Raw genomic sequence first — 15,194 nt, forward strand, 5'->3', positions numbered from 1 at the left:
TTCTAATATTAGCTTGCACATAGCCAAGAGTACATGGCTGTGGCAATAAAGAATTTCATCTTTTCTGAATATTCTCTCAAGACCCAGCCAAAGAAAATAGAATAAACATGTTATTAAAACAGAGATCAATAAGAAAAAAGGTTCACTGCGTACAACACCACAAAAGGTTAGGCATCTGTATTGATTTTAATATAACATTTTCTCTCGGGCGCCTCAAGGGTTTTTTTTATTTTTTTTTTATTTTTTAATATTGTTCTTCGCTTTTTGTCCACTTCATGTTGTAGCTGGGAAATATGTTATTTTATGTTGCAAATGGGGATATAAAAGGCATATTAAATATAGAGATTATACAGAAATTTCTTATGATTAGCCACTGTAACACACAGGCAGATGTTTATGTTATGCATTAAGCAGTACCCTATACAATCCAAATTTAAAGACATACTGCATTTTTCAAAATCACCACATCTTTCATCACATAGTCCATAATGAATCATATACGAGGGTTGATTCACTAAAGGTTGATAAGTGTTATCGCATGCTTTTTTTGTGTTAAAATTGACGCAAAAAAAATGTGCGATCCGCTAAAGTGTTATTGCATGTGGTAAGTCACATATCGCGTGCGTTAAATAGCGCACAACTGAATGAGTTCATTTTAACGCATTGCGTTAATTAGCGAATAGAAATAGTATTAACACATGATTCACAAATACATATGAAGCGTTAAATGTCGTTAGTCTATGCGAAAATTAACACCTGCTTGAGGCAGGCGGTAATTATAGAAAAGTACAGTTCATGAGCTTTTGGCAACACAATATGGACTTTGCAGTGTGATTTATTCAAGTATGTGTTGGCCCTAGAGTGATGCATCCTCCAGTTTGCAGGGAAATGGTCATTTTCAGAACAGTAGTTTTCCGAAAGTAATGCCGTGTATGGCTAATATGGTGTGCACGCGGCAACAATGTGTGCGCTGCGTTAATTAGTGTGCGTTGCGGCTTAAATAACACAAACAGCATCGCGTCTAGATTAACACAAGTATCCTTTTAGTGAATCGTGCATTAAGACGCGAAAAATAAGACACAATAAAAATTTTAACGGATGCTATAAATAGCATTCGTTTTAACGCACCTTAGTGAATCAACCCTATGATGTCTAATCTACATGTGGCTTAAAAATTATCTTTAAAAATTACACATTTGATCCAGCTCCCCATAGATCCTTTCCAGTTTATTACAACTGAGCAGTGGTCTACTAAAGGTCATTCCCTAGAACACGTGTCAAACATAAGGTCCGCGGGCTGAATACGCCCTTCTGGCTGTTTTATGTGGCCCCTGGTGACTGTGCAGCACCAATTGCCTGACTCCCCAAATAAAACTAAGGGAAAGAGGGCCACACATCTTTTCACATACTGCACATGCCATAACTCATCACCATAATTCAATGATAAAATCTAGGGGTTGTGAAGACAATTCCTACGCTTAATTTGGATGTCCTGAGAGAAAAAAGCTAAGAAACCTTATTAAGGTTATAGCTGTAATATTCTGGTTACAAAGTTAGCTTTCTTCTAGTCCCTACATCACTGGTATTAACAACCCTCTAACCCTGACAATAGCCTTCGACGGTCTAAGATTATTATTTTTTTCAATAATTAATGCATCCATTCTGTTACAACTACATTAATATATGAGAAAATCATCCTGTTTTATGATAAGATTGCTTCTATTTAGTGAGATTAAACATATTGGGAATTGTTGTTCCAAGCTTGCTTATACTGGTGTTAATGACAGGTGAAGACAAACTTATGTTTAAAGCATTCATTTAGCACAGTGTGGCACAAACTTGACTCATTAAGAGTCAAGAACTCATTAACCCATTTTACAGTCACATATACCTCTTGTGATTCTCTGATTGTCTTCTTGCTTGCTCTAATGCCAGTTCATGGGCAATTTTTCTTCTAAGTTCTTCTTCATCCACTAGAAAGTTAAAAGAATATTTAGACCAGATGTTGTCACCCATAAACACAGTACTGTTACTACAGTTCATTGTTTCCTGCATGTCATGTTCCAGCCCAACTAAAATTAGCAACTTGCATCTAATTAAAAAAAAAAAATCTAAATTACCTAGTCTTTAAAATCTTAAGATTTTTCTCAACACCAGCACTTATTTGCCATTACTATCAATCACAGTGTTCCTGCCTCTCAATTCTTTCTCTAACCATGATTTTAGGGCTTAATTTATTTTTAATATAATGTGGTTACCATGTACTGTATATTAGTTTCAAAAGCTTTAAAATAATTTAAGTTGTAGCAACTACAGCTGCCACACAGCGAGAGGTCTGCAAGTTCAAGTTTGCATTACAGATACCATATAAAGCTCTTTAAAACACAATATTTTTTGAATTAAGGTGGTGATAAACAGGGGACCTTTTTGTAGTACAGGTATGGGATCATTTATCCTGAAACTCATTATCCAGAAAGATCTGAATTATGTAAAGCCTGTCTCCATTTTAATCAAATAATTAAGATTTTTAAAATTGATTTCCTTTTTTCTGTAGTAATAAAACAGAGCATTGTATTTGATCCCAAATAAGATAGAATTTATCCTTATTGGATGCAAAATAATCCTATAGGTTGCAGTTAAAGGAGGAGGAACGGCTAATAAAGAGTTAATCTGAAGCTGCACACATACCTTCAGTTCTCTCAATAGTGCCCTTAAGTCTCCCCATATTTCACCTGTTCAGATGATCAAAAGCCAAACAGGAAGAAAAACACTGAGCTGTGTAAAGAATGTTCCCATAATGCTTTGCTCCTGCACTGAGACCGAGACCAGTGTGCATGCTCGGTTTGTAAGACTATGAGGAAGCTTCCTGCCGATTGGCCCAGATCCACATTCCTAAGGGGGGAGGAGTGAGTTCTTAGCATTCTTGAGGGAGGGGGGAGCAGGAGAGAGGAGAGAGCTGTATGTCTCTGGCAGAGGAAAACAGACACAACAAATCTTTTTGTTGTGCAGCGTTTCTATGAGTGCTTATGGCTGTATTTACATAGACCTTTCGGATAAAGCTTACTTAGTTTTTAACTTTCTTTCTCCTTTAATGTTTACTGATTTTTTTAGTAGACATAAGATATGGAGATCCAAATTACTGAAAAACCCCTTATCCGGAATACCCTTGGTCCCAAGCATTCTGGATAGCGGGTCCTATACCTGTATAGTGCACAAAAATAATTAGCACTGAAGAAAGCATTATTTACACCTCATTTTTTTAGTGTTGAACTCCATGAACACAGGACAAACTCTGGAAACCTTTTTATGAGAGCGCCATCTGCTTGTAACAGTAGCTGCCAGGCCAGCAGCTTTGCGAACATAAAAGTTAATTAAGATGTCAGAAAGGAATGCCTTAAAAACACACTTATAACCATAAATATTAAGCTACAAAGCACACTGTTATAAAGAGTGTGGCAAATACAAGTACATTACAAACTGCTTCAAGCAAAGAATTTGCTATCTAGTGTTACTGCTCCTTTAGGGGCAATCCATTTCTTTATCTCATTTACATTTCAGATGCATAATATGCAAATGACCCCTATTTTATTGTCTGTCACCTATTAAGGACAGAAAGAGTTTCACAGCTGGATGCTCGGTGCCATACAAAGATAATGCACACATATATTGCATATGGGACACAATGTAATGTGGAGAATATTGATATGAAAGAAATATGGCAAGACATGGCCACTACTACAATGGCTAGTTAACAATAAAATTAAAAAATTGTTACAAACATTTTCCAGTGATCAGCTAATATATTATAAGGTACAAAACATGTTTTGAGCCTTGAACAGGCTATTTTCAGAAAATAATATTAAAAGGTAAGGGCTCAGTCCTACATTTATCGTCATGCACAGCAATCTGCACTCCGACACCTGTTAATGTTTCTGAGCCGAATCCTACACCTAGTCAATTCAACCTGAAGTGTATGGCTAGTTGAGGCAATGCAAGGCATATTTGTACTCCCCGTTCTGTCCGCGAACCTAATACACTTTTTTTTATCTCATTATTTTAACATAATTCAACAGAAAATTAAATTAGTTTTTATTACATTAGTTGATACATTTCTTACCTTAGGCCCTACTGAGCAGAACCCCAGAGTTTTAGGATATGTAAAGCCTCCATTTGCCTAAAATTTATATCAGTTGGGCACGTCTCCCCCACCCATATATCCCCTCCGTTTGCCAGCACCATCACATTTTCCTGAAGCAAATAGCAGCTTTCACCCGGTGGCCATTTTTCCTCTGATACATAATCAGATACATTTAAATCTGCATACAGCATACACAGACACAGACCCTTATTCAATATACATTTCATCAAAAATACAGGCTCACACAGGCAGAACTGTCTCTGATAAAAGTTCTGCTTTGTTTGAGCTGAGCTTAGGAAAGAAAGTTAGGAGAAAAAAATTGAAGCAGACAGCTAGAGCTGAGTTTCTCTGGGAACCAGCAATGCCATTTCTTCACTGGCTGCTAGACTGGAGGGCGTGTTTAGTAATTTGAGCTTAGAACAACTGAGCATGCCCACAAGCCAGAAACCAAAGCAAATTCCCGAGGGGGAGGGGGCGAGTGGGTTACAGGAGGAGAAGGAAATCTAAGTGATTATGGAGATGTTGCAGCCTTACTATTAACCTCTGGACAACCAGAGTGGCAGGTATTGAACGATTTAAAAGAGGCTGTTCACTGATTAAATTTGTGTGTGGGTTTACATGTTCTTTAAAGGCAGCTGTTATATTTGATACAATAGTTGCTAATATTTCACAGATGCTACTGGGAAATGTATCAACTGATAGCAAATTGTAACAGTTCAAATGCTGGACCTGGACTACTGAGCTGCCAGATTGAAGCACCACTACCGGGTCGGATTTGCTTACATGGCGCCCCGAGGCCGCCCCCAAACCCCCTACCCACCCCACCCGCGTGCATGCGCATCCTTTTAACTCACATACTGAGCGGGGAAGAGAGAAGGGCCTAAATTTGTGCAGCCCTAGGCCTGGGCCTTTGTGGTCTTGCCACAAATCCGGGCCTTAACACCACAGAGAAGAACATATAAAGTTTAAACTTCAATTATAGAAAAATAGTCAAAAATAAAATATAGAAAGCAACTGAAAAAAGTGAACAACTTCTAACATTGATATACACAGCAGAAAAAAAGTTATAAAAACTCATTTGATAGCAAAAAAACAATTTTTTGCAAGATAGATATTGAAATATAACCGCAATTACACCATGGCAACACAAAAGAAAAGTGCATGAAAAAGCAGAAAATGTCAAACTGATATATGCGAAAATGCTAATAAACTTCATTAAAAAAAAGAAGTACATGTTTTCTTCTGAATATAAAGAAATTAACAAACTATGTATAATTCATGTCAATAAGCAATAAAATAAACAAAATGCAAAAGGGCACATTTTTATAAATAGGGTGCTGAGCAAGAACAAAATAATTACATATTCAGCACACAAAGTTGAGATGCCTCTTGGATTTTGAGTGGGTGCCTTCTCTGCGAGCTTCAAAGAACAACATATGGGAAATAAAAAGCATCAAAGCATCAATTTGTAAGGCTGATGCAGAAGTTCAAGAAGGATTCAACAGCTGCAGGTATTAAACAGTAAGACAACACTTTCCCTGAAAAGTGAGTAGTTTAAAAAATGATTTTAAATAGGAAGCTTTTAGGTCCTCCAAGCTCCAAAGACTTCTAATTCTGAAATCTAGAAACTCATGAACAAATACTGGCTGTGGTGTTTTCACATGAAGAGAAAAGGCTGTTGAACACTTCAAACAGTGATTTTCTTTTCTGATATGTGAAGAGAGACACTTGAAAACTCACTGAAAAATAAATATACTACCATATTATTTTTAAGTACCTTTAAATTTCAACTTTCCTTCAACTGCACAAAATACAATATATCGATTCACTGTTTAAAACTACAGCCTAGTATTGTGCCCATTATTATTTATATAGACCCATCATCGTCCACAGGAGTAGGGGGATACAAATATAAGACTTAACAGTTTACATAAACAAACTGACATTGTGCATAAGCAGATATACATTGTAGCACTTAATATAGCACATTAATAGCACTTAATAGAGCTTATATACCTAGACAGTTGAACATAACAGTTATTTTTCTCTTAGTGAGGGAAGGGGCCATCTTTGTAGCCAACCCCACAACATGCCAGCCTAATCACAATCCTATCCTAGTTCTCAACCAATGCTTAGCCACCTCAGTTCAACATGACTCAAACATCAAATGATAAATATTGTCTGAACTTCCAAAAATAAATACATGATGCTGCAGATTGAAAGGAAACCATGATACTCATAAGAACCATTTCTGGACCACCCTTTAGGCTTACTGGGGCTTATAATCACTCTGCAAATTTGCACCAGGACATAGTGCTGGGCGGTATGACCAAAAATTTATATCACGGTATTTTTCAAAATTATATCGGTATCACGGTATTTGACGGTATTTTTTTTTCCCCATGCATGATTAGGTGACCACCCCAAACACCCCCCCCGCCACCCCAAACACCCCCCCCCGCCACCCCAAACACCCCCCCCGCCAACCCCAAACACCCCCCCGCCACCCCAAACACCCCCCCCCCGGCACCCCAAACACCCCCCCATCCCCTTCACATAAATATAAATTACCGGCCAGGCAGCCGCAGGCACCCAAAATGTGCTGAAAAAGTCACCTTTGGCGAATACTCGAGTCAGGTGCCATGGGTCCCTCCAGACTAACACCCTCTGTCTCTTGTGTGCAAATAAGGCCATCCGCAACCAGACCCTCCAGTGCCCTGGCCCACTCCCAAATTCATCTTCATCTACCATTCTTACTTGTCCCATTCTGCACTAGACATGGCACTTTATATTCTATATAAACTATAAGGATTTTAACTCTGTTAGCTTGGTTGCTGATTGAGCTAAGGGGGTAGTACTCTTAAGGTATCATTGTTGATACCATATTGTTTTTGTTGACCCTCTTCTCCACTTACAGAGCTAGTTTACTGTTTTTATTTGAAATAAATATTTGAAAACATATACCCCACTAATACCTCATTTAATGTATTTTATTGGTATTTATTTTGATTTATTTTGATTTCCCACCCTAGGCTTATACTCGAGTAATACGTTTTTCCAGTTTTCTTAGGTAAAATTAGGTATCACAGCTTATTTTCGGATCGGCTTATACTCGAGTATATACGCTATGTATAATAAAAACCAATTGCTAATTTTTTCAGAATAGCAATGTCTACATCATATCAAAAGTTAATATCAAGGTGAACAACCCCTTTAAGATATGCTAATTATAATTAAAAAAATTACCTGTGTAACTAGGAGAGACAGGCTCATTAGTAGACTGTTTTGGCAGTGGTGGTGAAGGTTGTGGCCTGGGAACTGGTGCTGATGGTTCTCTCATACGGTTAATTACATTATCAGATAGCTAGGAAAAACAAATATAAAGAACTATAAGAAACACATAAATGCCAATGGCCTTCTTCATGCACCACAGTATTTTATTTCTATACTTCTAGCTTATTCTGTAGTACTGTACACTTAAAATAGCCCATATTTAAAAACAAATTCTACATACAGTAATAACCTTTCCCTTTTAACCTAATACAGGTATGGGGCCTGTTATCTTGAATGCTCAGGACCTGGGGTTTTCTGGATAAGGGATTTTTCTGTAATTTGATCTCCATACCTTAAATATACTAAAAAAATCATTTAAACATTAAATACATTCAATAAGATTGTTTTGCCTCCAATAAGAATTATATCTTTGTTGGGATCAAATAAAGGGTACTGTTTCATTATCCAGAGAAAAAAAGAGATATTTTTAAAAAAAATTAAATTGTTAAAAATGGAGTCTATGGGAGACAGCCTTCCTGTAATTTGGCAATAATAGGTTTCCAGATAACTGATCACATACCTGTATTTAACAATGACTAAATACACATTTTTCTTGGTGATTTTTTTTTTTTGTCTCAAAGTACTCAAAGTAAAGAAGAAATACAGATGTGAAAACCACTGCCCTAAAAGAGGGCAAAAATGCCTTACAACTAATCATATGCAGTACTTTGAAAAGCAGAACTTTAAAGGAACAGTTCAATGTAAAAAATGAAACTGGGTAAAAAATATTTTTAATATAGTTAGGCAAAAATGTAATCTATAAAGACGGGAGTAAGCAGATGTCTGACATAATAGCCAGAACACTTCTTCCTGCTTTCAGCTCTCTAACCCTCTTAGTAACTTTAGGGGGGGCCATATAGGACATAACTGTTCAGTTAGTTGGTAAGCACGCAGGTCAGATTAAAATGCAAACTAACTGAACGCTTATGTCCCATATGGCCCACCCTCTAGTCACTGATTGGTTACCGACTGCTAACAGCTTAGAGAGCTGTAAAGGAGGAAGCAGAGTTCTGGCTTCTATGTTAGACATCTGCCCACTCCAGCCTATATAGATTAAATTTTTGCCTAACTAACTATATTGAAAACATTTTTTATTTTGCAGTCTATCAATTTGACCCAGTTTCATTTTTACACTGAACTATTCCTTTAACAAAAGCTACTCTACTTTGAATGCATCTGCCCCGGGATTTTATAGAAAGAAGAAGTGGAAGAGGAGGATTGCTTGCTCGCAAGTACCCTAGGCTGGTGCAGTTTTCTGTTTATAGGAGCACTGGCCTGGGGTATCAGGTAAGTGATTACAATCACTTGGGGGTGCCTAACATTTGGCATCCTCCAGTAATTGTACCTTTCCTTTGCCTTTAAAAAGGTTGTACTGAAAAGGGTTGAAAGGAAAAAAAAATCAATTCAAGCATGTTACATAGAGTTCAAGTGAATTTTAGCATGACAAATTCTCTATATTAAATGCCAAGGTATCTAGGTATAAAACTGTTGATTAGTGAGCTCTTCCTTGTTAACTATCCTTGATTTGTAACTTAGAACTTTAGTCTTTCCCCAATCCAAATAAACTAGTGTTAATACGTTTGTAAAATACATAAATACACTGAAATTTCTGGGTATATTTCTCTTATTATTAAAAAGAGCACATTTTATTTAGCTAAAGCATAATAACATTGCACTTTGTATTAGTTTGTCTTTCTTCTCTCAAAGGGGATAGAAGGAAAACGGAGGGCAGACGAGCACATAAACTAAATGGAGGTCAGTACTGATGCTTTAGAACATTTATTTATATTATCTAACCTTGAGAATGAACCCAACAATCTGTCAACCCTGATTCAAAAATATATTTAACTTGGAAAACCTACTCATTGAAACTAAATTAAGATGCAGTCTTTTTAAACAGAAGAGATTCAATATCTTATACAAGAGATATTTTCACACAAGAACTAAAACTAATGTAAGTTGAGCACAAAAGTGTTAGATGCAATGCAACTGTTAAATAATAATCTAAAATTAGAAGAGAACAGTATGGGGGGATAACCATAATATTTCAGCAGTCACAACAAATTTGTGTAGCAAATGGTCTGGATGGCATTTTCCCAAAGGCAACGTTAGGTGACAAAGGCAACAAGTTTTACCAATATTCAAATAAGGAAATTGAAAACAACCAAGAAACTGTACTCTATCAAGCCTTAATTAAGATAAGAACATATTTTGGGAGATATCAAGTCAGAATTTTTACACAAAATTAATGGTTTACAGAAAACTGTTTAATGAATGTGCTACTGCCCTGGACATGCACAGTAGAGCAATAGTTCAGCTTTTTTTTTTTTGCTATTGACTTCTCAATATTTCAGATGACAGAAGTCAATTATCCAGCCAAGACTTCGATTCCCACAATCCCTTGCATGTTGCACAATATACACATCTATGAAATAGAAGTGTGCAAGGCATTGTGGGAACTGAAGTCCTGACTGGAGAATTAACTTCTGTCATCTGAAATATTGAGACGTCAATAGCAAAAAGGCAGAAGCTGCTTTCATGTGCAATTCTAACCATTTTAACTATAAGGTGGAAAGAGATTTTAATCAAATTTTTTTATTAAGCAAAAAATAAAATGTATTTTTGAAGGCAGATCCCCTTTAATATCAGTTTTAGACTTTTTTTCTGTACGATGATGCGGCTGACTACAAATGATATCAGAGCACGTTTGTATGTCAGCTATAAAGCTACAGAGCCAAGGGTTTCACAAAGCACAGACATTCTCAGAGTAAGCAGGTCACAATAAAAGGCAGAACCCATGTGTCACTGCTCCATGTCCTTGTGGGGCCGCCTCCCTTGCAGAGCTCATTATAAGCATCACCTCCTTCCTGACTCACCCGGATGCCCTTCACCACTGTGATATTATCATTCTCATCCGCCTCGAACGAGACTCTCCGGGTGCTCCCGCTACCTCCCATGTCACTCTTACTGCCCGGCAAAAGGCAGCCGGGTCAAACAGCACAGGCCGTGACAAGGAGACAGCGACCGGCAGCCGCTCACCAACTACGGGGCATCCCATTGGCGAACACTGAAAGGACCCCGCCTCCTGTAGTTTATGCGTGCTGTCTATTGGCCCTCGGTCACCTTGGTAACAGAGAGGAGCGAGAAGTTGATTTGGAAGTTTTCGGTAACTTTTGAGCTGTGGGGGTTTAACAGCTGCTACCTTGCATTATCGCTTAATGCTTAAGCCATATATCGTGACTAAGAATGATTTCATGCTGCTATGTTTTACTGTGTGTCTACAGCCATAAAATCCTCTGTCAGGTGTTTTAAAGGGGCAGCAATAAACGAAACCGAAACCACTTTGAATACAATGATCTATATGTAGCCCACTTTTGGCTCTGGCTTTACTTCTCGCACGCAGTTACCCCGTGTGGCTCTAACAGGAGCCCTGTGCCCCAGCTTACTATGGGGGAGCAGGTCTACTCTATACTTTCCTACCCAGGGTAGGGACAGGTTGAAGTGTAACACCCGCCCCCCCACCCCAGGGAAACTTCTCTGGCTTACCCTGTGCAGTCCTCCAGACGTAGGGACTCCCTGCAACTCCCGGGACCTTTCCGCCCTTGGGGTGGTTTCTTACCAGGCAGTCGAGGATCCACTCTTTGAGGAATTGACCAGGATACTGGAAGTGCTGAATAACCAAATAAACTTCTTTATTGTATCCACACAGTATTCAGTATTATGACATGCAGGTTCAGGTACTTTCTCCTTCCCTTAAGTGATACTGACAACAAAATAATTCTTTTAAAAAAACAAATCTACCCCCAAACATACCTATAAGTCATGTGGACCATTTTTTCCTGAAAGGGCTTGTTCTCTAAATAAAAACTTTATAAGATGCTGGACCCGACTGTCTGCCAAACCCGACTGTATCTTCTCAGCCTGTCTGTCAAAACAGGAGCAGGCTGACGTCAGTTACTTGGAGGATCCTCCCCTTTTCTTTTCCCTTACTTTTGGCAGCATAATAAATCATGTGACCCTGACATGTGACTTGTTATCTCCTCTCCGGATCTTTAGCGTAATGCTGCTGGACTGCCTGCAAGTAATACTGCCTGTGAGTTTGCTTATTTCACCCTCCTATTTCTCCTTATTGTCCCTCAATCTCCCACCAAGATTTAACTTGCAGACACAGGCTTTCAGGTGTCTGCCTGCATAAACGGGCTCCCCCTCCCCTATACACACACTGACAAGAGACTTAAGCTAAACGTGTGCACGATGATGTCATCGCGCATGAAGGCAGAAGGGCAGCGCAGGGAACCTGCGCTATTGGTTAGATGTTTTCCCTTTTTTTTCTGGAGGAGGCAGTGATCTAGGAGCGACGAAGAGAAGCTCTAAGATGGCTGCCTCTTGGGATTGTTCTTCAGAAGCCGTGATTGGGAAGGCGATTTAGCGTTGAACATTTTTTTGCTAGGATTTTGGAGGCTCACACCATTACAAACAAGTAGGCAGATTTAAAAAAAAAAGTTTTTTAGGTGTCAGTGTCGCTTTAGGAGTAGGCTTAGGCCTATTCCCCGGTACTCCTGCCAAGAGATCCTTTCTTAGAGTTGTCTCTGGTACTCACGCCAAGAGACCCTCCCTTAGGGCTCTCCCCGGTACTCCCACCAAGGGACACCCCCTTCGGATTCTCCCGGGTACTCACGCCAAGAATACCCTCTCGCTTAGGCAATCTCCTTTCTGTTGTCCCTAGCTACCACCTGAGCTGGCCACTTAGTGTACCTGAACTCCGGCCAGTAATGCCGGGAGGTCTTAAAGGAACAGTAACATCAAAAAATTAAAGTGTTTTAAAGTAATTAAAATATAATGTGCTGTTGCTCTGCAAAAAAAAATTGTGTTTTTGCTACAGAAAAGCTACTATATAAATAAGCTGCTGTGTAGCCATGGGGGCAGCCATTCAAGCTAGAAAAAAGGAGAAAATGCACAGGTTAAATAGCAGATAACTAGTAGATAAGCCCAATATAATGGGGGTTTATCTGTTATCTGCTAAGTAACCTGTGCCTTTTCTCCTTTGATGGCTGCCCCCATGGCTACACAGCAGCTAACTTATATAAACTATAGTAGTCTTTCTGAGGCAAACACACTAGTTGTACCAGTGCAGGGCAACAGTACATTATATTGTAATTACTTTTATACACTTTCATTTTTTGGTGTTATTGTTCCTTTAACCTCATTTATCTACTGTTGGGGCTTCAGACTGTCCCTTCTAGATACTCTGTCTATCCTTTTACTCCTAGAGTAACTATAACAGATCTCTCTGAACTCTATAACTGGAGCCTGTAGCTAGCCCCTTACAGAGGTTGGGTCCCAGGACAAAAGACCTTGTACAAAATGGGTGTCATCCCTTTTTATATTGCAGCACACTGCCACCTAGTGGTTGCTGCTGCATAACAGGGAAACTCCCTTTTCACACATAAACAGCTAGGACCATCTTTAGGTGTCCATAACCCATAAGGCCACCCTCTGATGCCTTTCTAAAGGGGTACCCACCTAAGGGGCCCAAATCTTGGGATCTCTACATATACATGCCAATATATGTTGTCATTAAAATTATCATTATTATTCTTATTAGTCTTCATTTGTATAACGCCAACATGGTCTGCGTAGATTTGTAGAGATTATACATCAAATAAGTTCCCTGTACCAGTGGAGTTTGCGATCTATGTTCAATCAAAAAAAAGTTATTTCTTCTAGATTCTTATTAATGTCTTTAATTCTAACAATGAGATTATGTTTACATACATATATATATTTATATATAAATTTGGACATTGGTTGGAAAGTTAATTGGACATGGATTTTAAGCTCTAGTAGTGCAGGGACTGATATGAATGATGTATAATCTCTGTAAGGCTATGCAGAACATGTTGGTCCTATGCAAATAAAGAATAATAATGCTAACAGTAATATAGAACTGCATATATAAACTATTGTATTCAAAGGTGGTAAGATGCTATTTATGAAGGAAAGGAAAATTTTATTCACAGCACTAATATTTATTGAAAGGCAGCAAGGCTTTATAGAACTAAACAGTTTTGTTCAATAAATATGTGAGAGAAAAATCTGTCTTTATGCCTAAGCAACCTGCTTAAGGGCCAACAAAAGTCTTAGTCATGTCTGTTTATTTTTATGTGCATTAAAGTATAGAACTGCTCTACCACCTCCTGTGAAAAACATCTTTATGTATCTTAAGTTATGTATCTAACTGGCTCTGCCAACCTGGTTCTTTTATTTGTGTCAACACTCACACATTTTTGGTTAAATGGTTTTGTATTAAATGAATCTTTTGCAGAATGAGGCTGCACAAGGAAACCTGTACCTAGCTCCAGGCAATGGCTTGCATTATGTACAGGACCTGAGTGCATGAAGATGCTGAAAGTCATGCTCAGAACTTGTGCCAGGAAATAAACATGCAGTTCCTGCCTTTGCATTGTGTTTTTCCTTTCCATGACTCCCTTAAAGGACATGTAAAGCATATGTAGCCCACTTTAGTGACAGTGCTGGTACTGCTGATTCTTTTGGCGCTACAGGAGCCCTGAGCCCCCGCTTACTATGGGGGTAACAGGCATTCTACAGCTTAATGGCATGCCTCCACCCAGGGGTGATGCTGTGGGACTAAAACTCCCAACCCTGGGAACTTGGTATTATGCAGACTCCTACAGGGGTGTCAGGCTTACCAGGTAGGATCAGGAGTGTAGAGAGAGAGACCCACGTGCGCCCCACACAGCCCCAAGCTCACCTGAGGATGGTACAGGGAGCTGAGGGAGTGACGAGTAGCCGGTGAGGCCGGAAACGAGGTACACCAGGATGAGACGAAGGCTTGGTCAGGCAGATCCGGGTCGAGTCAGGCAGCAGAGGTTCTTAAACGGCAAACAGGCCAAAATCAGGAACAGAGAGTAGTCGGAAGGTCAAAAGCAGAGCAGGGTCAAACCGAGGTATCAGGAACAGGAACAGGCTAGGTATCTTAGGAGTGGACCGTGATAACCAGGCACTGATAGGCATTGTAACCAGCCTTAAATAGCCCAGGGGGGAAGGCGTCAAGACGCACGCAATGCACATGACGTGCGTCAAGACGCACGCCGCGTAACGCTATACGTGCGCGTAATTTCGCCGTACGTGCTCGCGAAAAGTCGCCGCGCATGTACGCGATCCGTCTCAATGGATGCGCGCGCACCAAGACGAGGCGCGAGAATACGCACAATGCGACGCGATGTTCAGGTCGCGACACGCACTGAGCGACGAAAACCATGCCGACGGCGGACAGAGCGGCGAACGCGGTGAGTATCCTTACATTGCCCCACCCAAGGCGTGGCCTCAGGACACGAGAAGCATTTGGTTTGCCAGGATGTTTCCTGTGAAATTCCTTCAAAAGCTGTGGTGCATGGATGTTGGATAATGGTTCCCAAGAATTTTCTTCAGGACCATAGCCCTTCCATTTGACTAGATACAGTATTCGTCTGCCTTTAATTCGAGAGTCCAGAATATTTTCTACCTCAAATTCATTTTCACCATCCACAAGGACTGGAGGAGGAGGAGGAGAATACCGACCCGGGAAAACATTTGGAACCATGGGTTTGAGTAGAGCTGAATGGAAAACTGGATGAATGCGCCAAGAAGTCGGTAGTTTTAATTGGAAAGTCACTGCATTAATCTGACGGATGATAGGAAAAGGTCCCAAAAAACGTTGACC

General features: G+C 39.5%; 1 protein-coding gene across 4 annotated transcripts in view; it reads right to left on the reverse strand.

Annotated features, from left to right (window-relative positions):
- The window catches only part of chchd3 (coiled-coil-helix-coiled-coil-helix domain containing 3), a 60,018-nt gene extending 48,575 nt beyond the window's left edge, over positions 1-11,443 (reverse strand). Inside the window, exons 1-4 of one of the 4 annotated variants that reach the window (XM_031897813.1) lie at positions 11,285-11,396; positions 11,018-11,141; positions 7,385-7,502; positions 1,892-1,973 (exon numbers count right to left, since the gene is read on the reverse strand). In XM_031897813.1, the coding sequence (XP_031753673.1) occupies positions 1,892-1,973; positions 7,385-7,478 (176 nt within the window). In that variant the 5' untranslated portion in view covers positions 7,479-7,502; positions 11,018-11,141; positions 11,285-11,396. Of the gene's footprint in view, positions 1-1,891; positions 1,974-7,384; positions 7,503-10,347; positions 10,535-11,017; positions 11,142-11,284 lie in introns of those variants that run through there. The other 3 variants (NM_001004897.1, XM_012958818.3, XM_012958817.3) reach the window with 3 other exon arrangements.
- Positions 11,444-15,194: the final 3,751 nt, after the last annotated feature.

The sequence above is a fragment of the Xenopus tropicalis genome, chromosome 3, assembly GCF_000004195.4.
Source record: "Xenopus tropicalis strain Nigerian chromosome 3, UCB_Xtro_10.0, whole genome shotgun sequence".
In the NCBI taxonomy this organism is placed as follows: Eukaryota; Metazoa; Chordata; class Amphibia; order Anura; family Pipidae; genus Xenopus; species Xenopus tropicalis.